The sequence below is a fragment of the Strigops habroptila genome, chromosome 3 (assembly GCF_004027225.2).
Source record: "Strigops habroptila isolate Jane chromosome 3, bStrHab1.2.pri, whole genome shotgun sequence".
NCBI classification, from domain to species: Eukaryota; Metazoa; Chordata; class Aves; order Psittaciformes; family Psittacidae; genus Strigops; species Strigops habroptila.
This window is the reverse complement of record NC_044279.2, coordinates 42,761,338-42,775,433: the sequence shown is the minus strand read 5'-3', so window position 1 is coordinate 42,775,433 and position 14,096 is coordinate 42,761,338. Positions and strand designations below refer to the sequence as shown.

The 14,096-nt window shown below is 37.1% G+C and overlaps 1 protein-coding gene across 9 annotated transcripts in view; it reads left to right on the top strand.

Moving 5' to 3' along the window:
• Positions 1 to 14,096, top strand: part of PPFIA2 (PTPRF interacting protein alpha 2) — a 317,029-nt gene that overhangs the window by 257,064 nt on the left and 45,869 nt on the right. For all 9 annotated transcript variants that reach the window (XM_030479349.1, XM_030479347.1, XM_030479355.1 and 6 more), the window contains 7 exons: positions 4,777 to 4,860; positions 5,214 to 5,345; positions 5,826 to 5,888; positions 7,984 to 8,075; positions 11,240 to 11,375; positions 11,844 to 12,064; positions 13,839 to 14,076. In XM_030479349.1, the coding sequence (XP_030335209.1) occupies positions 4,777 to 4,860; positions 5,214 to 5,345; positions 5,826 to 5,888; positions 7,984 to 8,075; positions 11,240 to 11,375; positions 11,844 to 12,064; positions 13,839 to 14,076 (966 nt within the window). The remainder of the gene's footprint in view (positions 1 to 4,776; positions 4,861 to 5,213; positions 5,346 to 5,825; positions 5,889 to 7,983; positions 8,076 to 11,239; positions 11,376 to 11,843; positions 12,065 to 13,838; positions 14,077 to 14,096) is intronic.

Genomic DNA, 14,096 nt, shown 5'->3' with positions numbered 1-14,096 from the left:
AATTCTGCATTCACTTTATTATGCTTTTCCTCACAATAAATCTGGGTTGGGATTCTGCAAAAGAAGGATATAGAATGAGATCCTTCTATGACGTCAGTTTTAAAGAGAGTTGTTTTTCTTTTTTTATATATATATATATATATGGGCTAGTGAATGTCTTTTGCTACTTTTCCATGCCCAAACTAGTTCATAAGGAGTGAAGTTCCAAAAGTTTGGACTGTACAGTGAACTCAGATAAGTACCCATAAATTTACCTGAATCGTTTGAACTTTTCTTTGGCTTTGTTTTCACCGTGTTCTGCCCATTGGGTGAGCAACTGGAGGGTTAGTCAGCCTGTGGCAGACTAACCTGGAACAGCATGATCCCATGTACTGTGCTGTCCTGCCTGGCCTTTGCACTGGTATCTGTCTGGTCATGACAAGTAGCACAGCTCTCGGCATGTATCCCAAGATTTAGATTGCCATGACTCATTGAGCCACCTTGTAATCACTCTCACAGTATTGGCCTGTTTGCCTGCCCAGGAGAAGAGGCAGTTGGTAGTAGAAAGAACCTCACTCCAATATTAACTAAACCTTTCTTTATCCTGTAAGATGTTTATTTTCCTGAGAAAGGAGAGACATTGGAGCATCCGGAATCTTCAAATGGTTAGTGTGTCAAACATGGTTTCTCCTCGCCTGTATTCAGGGAGGCGTCTAGTAGAGACAACCAGCATCCACCTACTTCCATTCACTCACTCCCACTAGTAGTCACTCTCCCCTTCAGGTGCTTGTGCAGCAGAGGTACCATGTCACTTCTCTGATCACAAGCCAGCAGTCAGCATTTTACTTCATCATTCCTGTATGCAGGTTACCAGAAATACCAACAGTGCTTTTTAGCTGTTTTAGAGAAGCCCTGAGATGGCGAAGAGGAAACCATAATCATAATAAACCACATTTAGCATAGTAACACCTTCAGATAATTTTAAAGGTCATATAGAATGACTTGAAAGTTGGAGGCAAGTGGGACACAGTGCTTCTTTTGTGACATCGTGGGGATCTGGTTTGCATTAGTAGGGAAGAAGTTGCAAGAAAGTGAAAAGAAAAGGTCTGCAATGGAAAGGATGCAATAAAGTTTCTCTTGTGAGAAATGGATGTGGTTAAGACAGAAACCTCAATGAGAACAAGGAATAGAGAGAAGATGATGTGTTACATGGAGAAAAAGTTGATAAATCCTCTTCTGGAGAAAAAAAAAAAATCTTCTGTGGGGAGAGAAGCCTAAGAAAACTCCACGTTTACAACACATAACCTTCATTTCAAGCCACCCCTCTTCTTGTGCTTCCCTTTCCATAGAAGACTTTGTCCTGATAGGAGGAAGAAATGAAAGAAGCAGAACTGAATGGAAGGTGTTGCTTACTAAACCTGCAAGGTGTAGAAAGTAGTGAGAACAAGAAAGAGTAGCGAGAATGTGTGGATATCTAGTGACTGAAAGGTTGGGTTTCAGAGAAAGGGTTGACTTAAGCCAGCACATTTTGTCACATTTCAACAGGTTAGAAGTGAGCATGTGAACAAATAGCTGATAACTGTGTGAGCTGTTGTGGCTCAGGCGTCATGGTCACCTGTTTTCTCCTTCAGTTGCACAGCTCAATTCAATAATGCATTCTTTCCTCTTCAATAACTCATTCAGTGGATAGCCAAAAGAGTGTGCCATAAGAAGCCAGTAGAAAATCTGGAGACGGCAGGTGTTCAAAAGTCCACGTCTCAAAACTGTGGAAATTGGCTTGTACCATTAGAAAAGTTTAGATTTCTCCTGCAGATCAGCACAAAGAAGAAAAATTACAGCACCAGTACTGTACAGGTGTTTTCTGCATCTGAAACTGGACTTTTTTTTTTCGACTAAGATGCAAAGACCTGAAAAATATGCAGTGCCAATAGTAACAGATGATGTAAAAGCAGCATCTTTTTTGTGGGAGTATTAGCAGCAGGTGCAGCAGCAGAGTTTTAACAGGGTTTGAGATCAGAAATACAAGCTGCTTTGGTATTCCCTCAAAGCAAAATTCTCCTGTCTGTTGCTGGCTTATACTGGCTATTTCTTTGCTATTTCATAGCATACAGAGTGCAAAGTGAGCATTAAGACTCATGCTGCTATCTATAGGGGTCAGACATTGTTAGGTTTTGTCCATATATTTTTAATGCAGTCTGAGATGCACAATTTCACAAATCTATTTATATCTGAATGTGCTGGCTAAACAGTGTAAGTGATAGTTGCTGAATACTGCACCATGTGTCTTATTAATCCTCGTGTACAGAGTACTAGAGACCAGACATGCAAGTCATATTGAAAAGAATGGAGGGTAAGGTCTGCCAAGCAAGTAGTCAAGCAAGTTCCACTTCAGAAAGTTTTGAACTCAATTAACTTTTAGCAAAGCAAGTCAGAAGAAATCCAACTTCTGTTTATGATCATCAGAGTCCGCAGCTGTCCTTTCTGCCTCGTGTATCTGAAACTCTGCTAAGGGAACATGACTAACACTGCTGTCTCAGCCTCTGTCTCATGCCTCAAACCACAAGGCAGGGATGGAGACATTCAATATTTTTATGGTAGGCTCCCAAGTCTCTCAGAGAGCCTATTCCAGTGCAAATGAGTGCAACTGCTACAGGCGTGTCAGTCCTAACAGTATGGCCTGGAGAAGTCTGTGCAGGAGGCATTTGCAAATTCCTTAGGAAACAGATGAATTACTAGGTCTTTTTGTCTAGAAGGGTCTCTCTGAGACCTTGGTTGGGGCCTTCCTCAGCATAAAGGGCAGTGAGCAGCGGCTGCTCAGGCATTTGGCACATAACTAGTGGTTGAAATCCCTAAACAGCATTAGAGTCCAGGGTAGGTATTGAGGCAGTGCAACCATGGTTGTTTAATGTCTCAGTTATAAAATAATTTTGTTCTTTTAGAGTAAAAATAAATGTAAATTATGTAGCTCACTAGACTGGCTTCTCAAGGATTTTCTTATGTGGATATCTTCATATCAAAAGCTGCAGTTTATGTTAAATCTCTAGATCACAAGCTTATTTTCTGTCTGATCTTTCGGTCCTGATAATCCTACTGAGTTTAAGTTATGGGTAATTTTAAGTTATAATGTACATCTAGAATTACTTTGGTATTTATTCCTAATTATTTTGATAAATCATTAGAAGACAAGATTATGAAACACAGTCTTATTAAAAAAAATAAAGTTGTAAAATTAATTTGTTGTACATATTAAAGTTCGCTCATTTAAAGATGGAGTTCAGGATCTCTTTTTGAGAGAGGGTAAATGACAGAGTGAAATAGCATTTGACAAGAGTGAGCTCACAACTCAAAGTCATCATCAGCACTGTCTATACGCCTTATGCACATTCCTGTTTCCATAGCAACAAATCCAATATAGCGTTTCCCTTTCCTTAAGGATGCTTCTTTTTTTCATTTTGAATAATAACATAGACTTGTTTGATATGACAGTAACATGAATATTCATGTTTTGCAACACATGACCTAATTAAGGTCAACTTGTGTCAGAAATAGTAATGAATCTTTGGATAGATTACCATTTCTATACTCGGTAATGACTTTTCATTCCTGTTAATGAATTTTTATTTATAGGTTCTTCTTTTATCTGGTGACCTTGATCTTCCAAAGAGATCCACCAGGGTGGATCCTTTCAAAGGGTTGAAAACTATATTGTTTATTTGGATGAAAGAGCTTATGTAATGTATTCTAAAATGGAATACTAAAGCCTGAGCCTTGTCTCTTTTGATGTTCTTTCTGTTCTCTAAAAATTAGGGAATGTGCCATAACATTGCTCAGTTCGGTAACTGACCAACCATTAATTTAGTATTTATGCATTGTTTTCATTCCTAGAAAATGATAGAAGAATTATAAAGGACTTTCTGACATTGGCCTCACAGAGTCCTGGTTTTTAGTTTGACATAATTAAAAAATAACCCATTAGATTAGACACTATTGCTTTGAATTCACTCTGTAGTAATATGTCATCAGCCAGCCATCACTAACCTTGAACCTCCATGTGTAGGTTGATAGCTTTTTTAGCATTCCATTATTTTCAGTTTCTCCACATCAACTGCATCATATTCACCAAGTATCAGTGTAGTTTATTCCACGTAAAAATCTGTCAGTTCAAAGTATTAAATTTTCAGTCACACTTTTCTTTTAAGCATTCTGTGCTGTGTTCTGTTCAGTGTCAGTGTCTTTAGTTCTGATTTTTCAATTTTGTCCCTCTCCTTTTCCTTGACTTGTTAGTCTGATCCAACCTCTTCTACCTCATCTGATGATTATCAATATGTTATGGAAGCTAAACTACAAGAAATGATCTCCATACGTAGGAAGGTAGTCCTACTGGACTTTACTTTCTATTGCTAAATAGAATCCATCTGATTTGTTTTCATTTTCTTTAACTTATTTTATTTTATTTTTATTGATAATCAACCATCGTGCAGTTCAGTGCTTCAGGAGCTTACAATTTTACGATGGCAGGTTTGTGTTCAAACCATGCACAGTCTGCATGTTACATTTGGCTGATTTCATTGCTCATAAATAACTCCAATGTTTTGCTGATGCTTGGATGTAACAGGCCTTTGTAGCTGACACATTTCAAGCAATGCTGTTCAGCTGCCTGTTTAAATAAAGTTTCTTTTTGGAAAACTAAGTTTGCAGTTAGTAGTAGCTTGCTTTATGTTTTGTTTAAACTTTACTGAGATGAAAACTTACGAAGCCACTTAAATTACAGAAAGAGTCTTTCTATGTTTTTTACAGGCAGAAGAAAGACATGGAAATATTGAGGAACGTATGAGACACTTAGAAGCTCAACTTGAAGAGAAGAATCAGGAACTTCAAAGAGTATGTGTATTGCAGACAATTTCTGTCCACTTTTCTTGGTTTAATTTGTCAAAATAGCATTACATTATTCACTCCAGCACACAAATCTATTTACTGATGTTTTATTGCTAACAGTGATGGCAGCATCTTCCCACTTTATTTAACCATCTTAATGCACTAGTTTACATCTAGTCACAGCATTCAAAGTATTCTGCTGATAGAAAAATTAATGTGCATTAATCAGTAACTGTAATTACGTTTCCTGTTTAATTTCTTTAAATGTCTACAGTTACCATAATTTTTTCTATTATTTTTTAATGATACAACTCTATAATGGTTAATTACTAATCTGTCTCTTCTATTCTACATTAAAGGCAAGGCAAAGAGAAAAAATGAATGAGGAGCACAACAAAAGATTATCGGATACCGTAGACAGACTTTTGACAGAATCCAATGAGCGTCTGCAGCTGCATTTAAAAGAAAGAATGGCAGCACTTGAAGAAAAGGTACAGTGCAAAGAGCAGTAGAAAGTTCAGTTTAATAAAGCTTCTCCACTATGAAGCATATTCTGCTTTTATCAGGATGGAGGCATGATGCTGATTTTTATATTACCAAATATTACCACAAATATGGTCTAACTTACACATTCGACAATTAATTCAAGAGTGTGCTCAAGCATCTTTCCAGAACTCCTGTGAACTGGATATGCTGAATATTCAAGGAAGTTCAAGGAAGATGCAAAGCTTTTGCTGTTCTTGAAAAAAACATGATCCTATGTATCTGGCTTATTTCCAGAGTTTAAAATCTCATATATATACTCAAACTGAGGCATTTAAGGATTTTAATTTTAAAGTCCAGTGAATATGAAATTTGATGACTTTGCTACCTTCTACATGGAGGCTACACATGTATAGTGATATCTGATATTTAATGTAGCTCTAATTTTTCTCTTTTTTGGTGTTTTTTCTTTTTATTTTTATTTGTAGAATGTTTTGATTCAAGAATCTGAAAGTTTCAGGAAAAATCTGGAAGAGTCTTTACATGACAAGGTACTATAAAATACTGTGATTTTATCTGTTTTTATCAAAAGTTATGTATTATTTGGATATATTTATGTGGTATGTTAATTGTCCAGCTAGCATGTAAAATCTTCCTGACATCGATAACTCCTTTAATCGCTCAGATGCCCTAACTAGCCTTTGAGGCTCTCTAACAATTGTTCTGAGCTAAATTCATGGTTGAGATTCTAGCCTCAGGAAGTCAATACAAAAATTCATATTGATTTCACTGGCTCTGGAATTTTTGTTCTATCAGTTTTAATTCTGAAAATGGAGATGTATGCATAACTGGTTACACTTTCATGGAGAAGAATGTAATTGCTTGATTTGATGCAATTCTTCTGAACAGGTGCAGTGGTGTTATGCTAAATATAGCTGAAAGGGGCTATATTAATTTTATTACAAATTAACCCCTGATACTGTTTAGTGAATCAGTCAAATTAATTCTAAATATTTGTTCCAATCCCAAAGGTTAGGACTTTATTTTGAAGTTGTACTTGCCTTGAGTGCAGTAGGGTACACAAATGTGTCTTCATTCGGATTCACTGAAGTCATTTTGCAATGTCTCAAATTAATTTAAAAGTGATTGTATAGAATTTAATAAACATAGCTCCATTTGACATTAATATAATTACATCATATGACATCCAAAATCAAGAACTTTGAGAAAAATAACAAAAGAAGTATCTGTTCAAATAAATTTTTATTTTCATTTACATTTAGATAACTGTGTAGAAAGGCAGTGAGATTAAAGTCCCAAAAAGGAGCTTGTAATGTGTTGTAATTGTATTTTGGATAAATAAAATTTATGTACTGTGCTGCCACAATTATAAGGTGATTCAGCTGTTGCAAAATCAGGGTCATACTTCACCAACTTAGATAACAAAAGGACGTTTCTAAAGCTGTGTCAGTTGAAACAAAAGTTTCTGTCATTTTACTGCCGGAGAATCTAAACCTGTATTATGGATACCAGTTTTGTCTATGTAAATAAGGTATTTTTCCAATCTTATCTCCAACATAACATTATTGTTATAATGGTGTTATAGTGGAAGTAAATACAGTGGCTAATTCTTTTTCAGTCTGTTTTCTGGCTTGAATGTATATATCAAATCTTGACAGAAATGAAAAGTCTGGTATAAAAATCTACGTTTCTATCAAAAGTGTTTTTGGAAAGATATTTTTATTTGCTCTATTTATTGATTCTTGCTAAAGGGTGGGAAGTGAATGAAATAGAAAATACGAGTGACCACAAAATCATCTCAGTAATTTTATTTGATCAAGAATTACTGTAAAAATACTGCAATAAGAATTACTGAATCTGATATTACTTAAGTGTGGATCCTTTTCCTTCCTAGTGTTTTGGAATTCTGAACATTTGAAACTCTAGTAAGAGCAGTGTTACGTCTTCGTCTCTCATGTTCTCTCTTAATTTCTTTAAAAAATCTTTGATTTTATTTTATTACAGATGATAATTATTTGTACAGCTTGGGAACAGTGCTTAATGGTTGCTGCCAATAGTCTTTTTGTTAGCTGGTTCCAAAAATCCTATTTTTGTGGCACAGTCATTTTTTGCCAGCAGCGCCTCATACTGGAGTTTCATAAACTCCCAAGAGCTCTAAAGCTGCAGTTTAACAATTCACCTAAAATGTGGTTGTCTCTAAGTCTGTGTTGGTATCAGTAAATAAAAAGGCCAGGATGCACTCTTGGTCTCTAAAGAGCAAATGGCATGTCACACGCTGAACTATGCCTGACAAGGAGAGTGTAGTTAGTGCACAAATCAGTGCTGGTTCTTCTTTTCCTCACCCTAGCTGTATAAGAAGAAAAAAAACATAAAGTTTCAGGGATAAACGTCTCCTGCCATCACTTCCAGATAGAAGAAACGCAGTAGTGCTATACAACTTCCTCTTGATGCATATGTCTTATTAGCAATAATGAGACTTGAAACAGTTCACTGCTGTTTCTTGTTATAGTCAGTGTTACATTCAGTGTATCTTATCTTCCTTGTTTAGCTTTACGAAAACAGTATCTCATAAAGTAAATGCATTTTGTATCACAAGTAAGTGTATCTTACTACTCTTGTTTCCAGGAAAGACTTGCTGAAGAAATTGAGAAACTGAGATCTGAACTGGATCAAATGAAATTGAGGGCTGGTTCTTTAATTGAACCCACCCTGTCAAGGTAATACTTAATGACAAAACTTTCCTCACTTTGAGTTGAAACAGGTCATAAACATAAATGTCAAGTCTTTATGATGGGGATGTGCTCAGACCATGTGTAAAAACAGTCATGTATTTCTTTAAAAATGTAAAATCTGTGCAATGATTATTACTGTTGCTTTTCACTTTTTTCATAGGTAAACGGGGCCTTATAGCAGTGAGTATACACTGAAATATTACTAAGATTAAGGAAAGTCTTTTAAATTATGGAATGTTTTCAAACTTGTATCTAAATACCTTTTTTTTCCCCCCAGGAGACCTTAAAAATAAAGTTGAAATTGTCATCTTTAATGCTGAAACTGATCAGCATATTTATGATCATATTTTTTTATTCTATCAATTATATCTTCAGCTGAGGATGAAGGCAGTATTCAGTGAGATCTGAAAATATAACAGGACAGCAAACATTATGCCTCTTCTCAGTAGAAAAGCAATATGGAAGCAATAGTGAGACAGATACCATAAAAATAGCTGCTAATGGCTGAAATTAATTTATAATTCTGGAAAGTCCTTGTCTAGAAGTGCCCTTCAAAATGAAATTGTTACTTTATTGATAATTGTGTGCCATGTTCTGGTTTCATAACAAACACGTTAACTTTTAAATCCTGCCAGCAAAAGCTCATGGACCAAGTGTTGCCTTCTGAAGGCGTGGCGACCTGGTTCAGGAACGGCACGGCGACCAACCCCAGACCGCTCGGGCCATCAGCTCGCAGACACCAATGTGGTGGATGGCAAATGGCGTTTATTGTTAAGTAGCATAGCATTATATAGCTTTAGGTCTTATGACGTCACTTCCGTCCGCTTACATCATAAGCTAAGCTAAATGCTATTGGCTATCAGAAATGTCAGGAGAGGGGCTCTCTCTTTCCGTACAGCGCGATATCTTCCGGCTGCCAGACCTTAACTACCTACACCAAGTCTAAATTCAGAGCACTGTAACCTTCTAAAGTTATTCTTGTTGGATTTTTTTTTTTTTTTGTTTGTTTTGCTTACATCAGTTATTGTCTGCCCACTGTTTCCTCAGGCATCTTGCTCATTATCTGGACATGGTTTCTCCCTCAACCTTTTACTATCTCTTGGAATAATATTTTTCTGCACATGGAGAAGTGTAAATCCATGTGATGTTTATAACTGTTACAATTTTTGTTCCTTTGGGAGTGTAAGTGTGACTACAGGTGCGCACAACACTATTTTCAAGAGTGCTTGTGAGGACACAGAGTGTTGAACTGCTGCAACAAACAGCAGAAATGTCTTTGTAGCAGCCATCCTTGGTGAACAGCAGCCTTTCCTGTTGGCTAGATGAATATCATTAGCTTGTGCCCTGTAAATTGAAGTCTGATTAGCCCTTGTCAAAATGCTGTTTGAATTTGATAAACTGTATAAACGTCTTGAGAATTCAGCAAGTTCACCTAAAACAGTATGCTTCTCCTGTGACCTTAGCTTGTGAAGCTACCAGCCCTCTCAGGAATAGGGAGCTGTCAGCATTAAATACTAATTGTTTTCAGCCCGTATTCAGCTCTGTACTTGCAGGAATTTATTCATTCAGCAGAGTACTGAAGTTGGTCAGCTGATAAATATCTGCTGCCAGAGACTGGAACCTGGGCTGTTTCTGTTTTCCTGCCAACTTGCTGTACAATTGCACAAGCGTGACCAGCAGGTCCAAGGAGGTGATCCTGCCCCTCTACTCTACTCTCATGAGACCCCACTTGGGGTACTGTGTGCAGTTCTGGTGTCCTCAAGATAAGGACATGGAGCTGTTGGAGCAAGTCCAGAGGAGGGCCACAAGGATAAGGCGGCTGGAGCAACTCCCATATGAAGACAGGCTGAGAAAGTTGGGGCTGTTCAGCCTGGAGAAGACAAGGCTGTGTGGAGACCTCAGAGCAGCCTTCCAGTATCTGAAGGGGACCTACAAGGATGCCAGAGAGTGACTTTTCATCAGGGACTGTAGTGATAGGACAAGGAGTAATGGGTTCAAATTTAAACAGGGGAAGTTTAGATTAGATATAAGGAAGAAGTTCTTTACTGGGAGGGTGGTGAGGCACTGGAACAGGCTGCCCAAAGAAGTGGTAAATGCTCCATCCCTGGCAGTGTTCAAGGCCAGGTTGGACAGAATTTTGGGTGACATGGTCTACCTTTAGGGCAGTGACTGTTTTTATTTTCTGTATACAGTATTTGCTGTAATAGAACTTTGCTCTGATAACTGATAATGCTTGGCACTTCACAGAATCGTAGAATCGTTAGGGTTGGAAAGGACCTTAAGATCATCTAGTTCCAACTCCCCTGCCATGGGCAGGAACACCTTCCACTAGACCAGATTGTTCAAAGCCCCATCCAACTTGGCCTTGAACACTGCCAGGCATGGGGCAGCCACAACTTCTCCAGACAACCTCACCACCCTCATAGTAAGAAATTTGTTCCTGTGTCTAATCTAAATCTCGCCTCTGTCAGTTTAAAGCCATTCTCCCCTGTCCTGTCACTACATGCCCTTGTAAAAAGTCCCTCTTCAGATTTCTTTTAAGACCCCTTCAGGTATTGGAAGACTGTTATAAGGTCTCCCCTGAACCTTCTCTTCTGCAAGCTGAACAAGCCCAACTCTTTCAGCCTGTCAAATCTCAGTATCATCAAATAAAGTTGACTCATTCATAAACCATATTACATATCACAGGGCAGTTCACTAATATTTTCATAATTTAGAGTACAGACAGTAGGAAAGTGTTATAGATATCCTCATTCATGAATATGTAACACGTGTAACCTCAGGCATATTTATTCAGGAAAGTAATGGAAGGAAAATATATACGATTGTACATTCAACAGCCAGATCTATTAATTATCCTGAAATCTGCTTGTTTTTTCATGCCAAAGTTTTGGACAATGAGTTTTACTATTCAAGTTCTTAATTTTGAAAAATCAAAGGTTTTAATTGTTTAGTTTCTTTCTTAGTTTTCTCATAGTATGTTTTCAAGTTTTTGCTTTTAAATTCTTTCTTGTGATGTGGTTTTGTCATTTATTATTTGATACGTAATTATTTGTTTACAAAAAGGAATCTATGTTCCTAGACTGAAGGTCATTGGATTATTGTTATTACTAGTACTTTCTCAGTCTACTGATGTGGTCCTTTTTTAGGCCTCACCTTGACACATCAGCAGAGCTGAGGTACTCTGTGGGCTCACTGGTTGATAGCCAGTCTGACTATCGGTCAACTAAAGTGATAAGGCGACCTAGAAGAGGCCGGATGGGAGTTCGCCGAGATGAACCAAAGGTTAATCCCCAATTTGTTCTCATATGTTCATTGATAGGAGAATGTTTTTCATGCTGTTAAGCTTTCAGTTTGTTTTTTTCCAGAAAACAACAAAAAACAACAACCCACCAAACAAGAAAAACCAAGCAAAATGGCTTTTTTTCTATACATGCTCAGACATGAGTACTGTTGTACTAAAATTAAGGCAGAAAAGGTTGACATTCAGACATCATAGTTCAAGCATACTGAATATCTGTCTTTCCTGGGCATCTTTTTGTGCAAATTTTCCTGATAGTAATTTTACACACCATTAGAAATTATGTGAAAATACTTCACATCACCTGTGATAATACTACAAGTATTAATGGACAATTAATCATTGAATAAGTATTCTTAAATGTTAGTTGCTTTCCTTTCCCATTTTATAGAAGTTCATATTTGCAAATCTTTTCCATGGAATGAGCCATACACATCCTAATTCCTGCACAGGTAAAATCACTGGGAGATCATGAGTGGAATAGGAGCCAGCAGATTGGTGTTTTGAGCAGTCATCCATTTGAAAGTGACACTGAAATGTCTGACATCGATGATGATGATAGAGAAACACTTTTCAGCTCCATGGACCTCCTGTCACCAAGCGGCCATTCTGATGCCCAGACTCTGGCCATGATGCTTCAGGAGCAGCTAGATGCAATTAATAAAGAAATCAGGTATGTAGTCTGAACCAGGTCTGATGTACTTATGACTACAGCTTCAAGCTTCCTTTAGTGCATGAGTTCAGGTACCAATCATAACAATTAGAATGCTTCTTGTATATTTAAATGATTGATAATGTATCTGCTTTTCATAGGAGTAATGATTATGTGAAGATAACAATGGCATCCTCATTTCCTAACCATAGAAATTTCTTTCAAAAAATGTTCCAAGAACTGCTGATCAATTAAAGAGAAATATACTAGAGAAGGCTAACACATGGCAGATTTGACAGATCACTGTTCATAGCCCTCTTTTCAAGGTCTTTTTCACCTTTCTGCATGACTCCACTTACTCAGTAATGACCTCCTGTCAGAAATATTTTATTTCAGTGCTCTTCATGCTTTCTTCTGGTAATTATTCCTATGTTACGTCTAATATAAATCACGTTTTCTAAGATGTGGTTTTGATTTTCTATGGAGGCATTGAATGTGATTTTGCATGCTCCGAGTTGGGTTATAGTGGTTGGAAATAGGTGGTGAATTTAATGTATCTTAATAATTTATTTGAAAATTTAATGGAGTGATAGAGAATCCAGTGACACAATTTAATTGATTTTTATAAATGAAACCATATTTTAGACTTACAGCATTCCTACGTGTTTTTCAGGAAAGGTAACTTTAAAAAAAGGTGGTGTATGAAAAAAATCCTCTCATTAGTAACTTACTCTAGAAGGAGATGAAGGAGATGTTACGAATTGTATTAGTGGCTTTCTGATAATACAATGAAGGTGGTAAAATACTGGAACAGGTTGCTCAGAGACGTGGTGGATGCACCATCCCTAGAGACATTCAAGGCCAAGCTGAATGTGGTTCTGGGCAACCTGGTCTAGTTGAAGATGTCCCTGCTCATTGCAGGGAGGTGGGACTAGATGACCTTTGAAGGTCCCTTCCAACCCAAACTATTCTATGATTTTATAGACAGAACGACTGGTTAGAAATTCGGTCAAAACCAGATTACCTTTATCCAGCTCTCAGTCTTCCTCAGAGCAAGATAACTTTAAAGGCAGAACTCTACTGGAATATATTAAATTTTAATAACTTTTCTGTTCAGAACCTTCATACTTTTTCCTCCTCTTCACAAAAAAAAAAAAAAAAAAAGACTCCTCCTAACCTGGGTTTATGGGCAAAGGACTTGTAAACAAATGTTTGATTCTAAATGCACATTTTCATTCTAGGTGCAATCACAATTAAAAACAAAACTAAAGAACTCAGTGGAAGCATCCTATTGAGGCCATGTTTAAGAAGCTTATATTTTTTTGCTAAAAGAGAGCTGTTTTAATGAAATCCACTTAAAACCTCAATGCTTTAGAAACAATTGTCATTTTTTTCATCAGTTCATAGGGATGAAACGGACAATTTGTTTTGCCTGTTCTCTTGTTTTATTAATTTGGATTATTTTAGCAATTCCCTTCTTAAAGACCCAGTTTCATTAGACTTTAAGTTTGTGTTTGTGCTTTAGCAACAGAAAATCAGATGAAGCCAATTTAAGATTGGAATTATTTTCCTATGGTAAATCAGATTGTTAACCGCCCCTCCCCTATATGGTCTGTATTTTATCATTCTGGTGATTAAAAAAATTACCCTTTTCAATATTATTTTGGAGTTGGTTTATGATATTCATCTTTGTTTTCTTTTACTTTCAAATTTCATTTTTAAAAAAATGGTTTTTAGTTCTGCTTTTGGGGTATCAGAGATAAATACAGCCACCTTTTCTTTTTTATTTAATAAGGTTAATCCAAGAAGAGAAAGAGTCGACAGAGCTGCGTGCTGAAGAGATAGAGAACAGAGTGGCCAGTGTGAGTCTGGAAGGATTAAATCTGGCCAGAGTCCACCAAGGTACCTCCATTACTGGGTCGGTGACAGCATCGTCACTTGCAAGCTCATCTCCTCCCAGCGGACACTCAACTCCTAAGCTCACCCCTCGCAGTCCAGCCAGGGAGATGGACAGAATGGGAGTTATGACGCTGGTAAGAAACTTTGTGATGAC